General features: G+C 38.9%; 1 protein-coding gene across 1 annotated transcript; it reads right to left on the bottom strand.

Moving 5' to 3' along the window:
- Positions 1-1,475: 1,475 nt before the first annotated feature.
- Positions 1,476-2,405, bottom strand: LOC125400875 (olfactory receptor 4B1-like). The gene has a single exon (XM_048435003.2). The coding sequence runs from the start codon at positions 2,403-2,405 to the stop codon at positions 1,476-1,478; it is 930 nt and encodes a 309-aa protein (XP_048290960.1).
- Between the last annotated feature and the right edge of the window lie 1,680 nt (positions 2,406-4,085).

Raw genomic sequence — 4,085 nt, 5'->3', positions numbered from 1 at the left:
AACTTGGAAAAGGCAGGGCTTGATGATGAGAGAATGTTTCTACACTGAATTGTTTACTTCTTCACAACTCTCTTATTTTAGATTCTGTTCCTTGCAACCAAACCCAAATCTAAATGACATTTAAATATCTGAATCTGTACTTTCACAATGATTAACTACTATTCCATTAACATCATAGAGTTGCTTTGAAGATTGCAAAAGCTATTTACTCAAATAGAATTCATATCAATCACTCAAGTAGAGACTTGGAACATTCCCACGAAGTTCATAAAGTTGATTATCTTTTAATTGTAAGATATTATATAAATGCCATTTTAATAGCTATAGTTCAAGTAAAGTAACTGCTATAAAAATTCTTCCTTGATTTCTGGTATTCTCATATCTGACCCAATGACTCTTCCAAATGATAAATACTATTAGCATCACCTTGATGTCTTTATTCATCATATAGCTTAGTTGCTGCTATATATGACTTGCCATGTAAGGTTACCTGGAAAGAACACAGATGTAGAGTGTGAGGAACAGGTTGATAATTCAGTATTGTCAGCCTAGGAAAGAAATGTGGAGAATCAGGAAAGGTACCCTAGGAGTACCTCCAAAATTGCAAGGAAACAAGGCAAACGTGAACTTTTGTCATTAGATGCCAAGATCCTTTCATATACCACAGTATGCTAACATTAGGGAGAAGTGAATAAAGTCAAGGTCACAGAGATGGTAGGTGGCAGGGTAGGATTCCATTTGTAAATTAAGATTCCCAGAGAAAAGCTACACATGTGTTTAAGATTCTAAGAAACTGACTGATAAATTACGGTTTTATAATTATGGATTACTGGGATGTTAGACTCATGCCAAATTATCATGAGCTAGCTTTAGAGTCATTAATAGTCATCCTTTGCCCATCTCTGTGGCTAATCTAATGTACTTGTGACTATCACATGAATCTTTGAGGTATTTATTAACTTAAAAGACCACCAACATCACCAACTCAAAACCTAAAAATGCCGGCATACACTCTCTGAAGCCTATAGTAGAGATTTCAAGCACACACTGTTCCATAATCAATCAACCTGAAGTTCTCACCAATGTATTTGAAAAGTGTCTTGATGTAAGACTTTGTGTTCTATGAACCTGTCACCACAGTGAAACCTGGTGTTTCATGTAACCTGAGTCTATGTTCTCACTTACTTCATGTTGGCTCAAGAAAAAACTGTTTTGTTACTTTTGATGTGAGAGCTATATTTTGCATACACACATTACAGAAGTTCTATTCATCAGTGTTGCACACTACAGATCACTAGAGAAGAGATATAAAGTAGCCCAGTACTCCAAAATACTGATACCTATGACATGATGAAAGTCAAATAAATAAAAAACATGAACATGTAGATTTTGACTTGTGCTTTCACTAAATATTAAAGTCAGATTCAAGTTCTTGTCGTATTAGGCATGCTGTTTATTATTTTCTGTTTCTAATTTTATTCCACACTGGAGTTCACTTTCTTGCCCCATAACTTCTTCACAGCATTTTTCACCTCTGCATTCCTGAGTGTGTAGATGATGGGGTTCAGCATGGGGGTGATGACAGTGTAGAACACAGCCACAAGCTTGTCTTCAGTGTAGGTAGAGGCAGGTCTTAAGTAGAGAAAAATGGCAGGTCCAAAGAACAAAACAACCACCATGATGTGAGAGGCACAAGTAGATAGGGCCTTGCGCCTCCCCTCAGCAGAATGATTTCTCAAGTTGAACAGGATGACAACATAAGAGGACACCAAGAAAAGGAAGGAAAATACAGAGAACAATCCACTGTTAACAAACATAATAACCCCAACCACAAAGGTGTCAGTGCAGGCCAGCTTAAATAAGGGATGAAGGTCACAGAAGTAGTGGTCAATCACATTGGGACCACAAAATGGCAAGGGGATAGTGATAAAAATCTGAATTATGGAATGAAAAAAGCCCCCCACCCAGGAACCAGTCACCAGATGGTGACACATGCTCCTACTCATGATAGCTGTGTAGTAAAGAGGTTTGCAGATGGCCACATAACGGTCATAGGCCATCACTGTAAGCAAGAGGATCTCAGTGACCCCAAAGAAATGGAAGAAGAAAATCTGAGCCAGACATCCTTTCAGGGAGATGGTTTTAACTTTGGCAAGTAAGTCAGTGATGAACTTAGGGACAACAGTAGAGGAGTAACAGATCTCCACCAGGGACAAGGAGCTGAGGAAGATGTACATGGGGGAACGCAGACTCTTACTGATGTTGACTGTCACAACAATGAGGCCATTGCCCAGCACTGTGGCCAGGTACACAGGAAGGAACAGGACAAAGCATGCCTTCTGCACCTCTGGATCCTGGAAAAGGCCAGTGATGATCAGTTCAGTCACGTTATTTACACTGACCATGGCGTCAGTTCAAGTGTGCCAGAAACCAGTAGCTGAGGGACCTGCAATAAAATAAGCAATAGCTGTGGCATTACCCACAATGTTTATATCACATCAAAGAGTGAAAAACTGCTTACAATATGTGGAATTATGCTTACTGAATATTAAACGTTACCTATCTAACAATTTATTTTAGCTACCTTATTTTTCATTATTAGACAATGAAAATCAGCAGAAAATGAATAGTTAGAGAAATCAATACTGATTTGCCAAAGATCACATAGAATATGGTAAAACTTAAGACTCAGACAAGTGTTTCTGACTGTGAGATTCTCTCTAATCCACGTAAGATACTCAAAAAGCAGTGGAATACTCACGTGAAAAACCTGTTGGTGTCAACTGCATAGCATTTCAATAGATTCCCTCCCACGAGGAACTCTTCTTGGTATATCTATGACTGACCCGTGTTCCTCATCTCTCTTTTTTTGCACCTCAGGAACTTAGTTTCTCACAGATCATTCTCCCTCAAAGTACTCCCTGTACTGTCTTCTTTCCTCGGTTACACACACTCTTTCCTCCTCCAATAATGTAAACAATAATGACCCTGTATACAAGTTTTGAGGGTGTGGTGTCTAGAGACCAGGACATTCTGGCTTTGGTTGCATCTTATTTGGTGCACTTTCAGTGATGTCACCTTGGTTGATTGAAATGGGATCAGGTTGTGGGGACAGTATTTGTACATTGGAAACCAGCAACACTTCAGAGGTGAGTTTTTGTTAAGAAGAAAGAGTTGTTAAAACATTGCTAGAGGTGTGTGGTAGAGCATTTCCTCTGTACCCCTGATGTCTCCTTCCAAGGAGAGGATGCTGTAGAAACATAACTATAACATAGTTAGACATAACCTGACATAGACGTGTGGACTGAATTTAAAAAGAAAAATTGGGTACACCCAGCTGGGCTTTCCCTCTTTTTGTGTGAAATGTTCCAGGATGAACTTCCAATCTACTTCAGGGACAACTTCTGTCTGAGTGCTATAGAGACAGTGTTCCCTTTGATGGGTGTATCCAAAGTTGCCACAGCTGTTTGGGTGTATCCAAAGCTGCCACAGCTGGCTGGGTGTATCCAAAGCTGCCACAGCTGACTGGGTGTATCCAAAGCTGCCACAGCTAGCTGGGTGTATCCAAAGCTGCCACAGCTGGCTGGGTGTATCCAAAGCTGCCACAGCTGTTTGACTGTATCCACAGCTGCTGCAGATAGCTGTATGTCTCCTTCTGTGAAGGTCACTGATAACTAATATAAGACCATATTTGTTGCCATCTTTGTAAGAAACAAAGGCAATGCTTCCTCAAACTCAAATACTATTGTTAAGCCCAACACCCATATAAACAAAATGACAAACCAAATTTATCAGACACCAAAACAGTGTTTCTCATACTTTTTAAAGCAGGAAAAATGCAAATCATTAAATATACATAAAAATGTGAAAGTCTTTGTCTATTCAAACAAGAGTCACAATAATATTTTAGGAAGAATATCTCTGTGTGACAGAAATAAAAGTCAAGGCTTCAGAAGAGAAAGAGAAGTCAGAAATTCATAGAACCAAAAAGAAACTGACTCAATGAGCTAATGCTTTTAAAGAAACCTTATTTAGCTTCAAAATTACATTTAAATTCAAGGACACACAAGGAATATGCTCAAATT

Source organism: Myodes glareolus, chromosome 26 (assembly GCF_982192425.1).
Source record: "Myodes glareolus chromosome 26, mMyoGla1.1, whole genome shotgun sequence".
Taxonomy (NCBI): Eukaryota; Metazoa; Chordata; class Mammalia; order Rodentia; family Cricetidae; genus Myodes; species Myodes glareolus.
Note: the sequence above shows the minus strand (reverse complement) of the source record. Positions and strands in the feature narration are given on the sequence as shown.

Excerpts from the sequence above, each read along its gene's own strand:
- LOC125400875 (XM_048435003.2), bottom strand. The coding sequence starts at position 2,405 with ATGGTCAGTGTAAATAACGTGACTGAACTGATCATCACTGGCCTTTTC.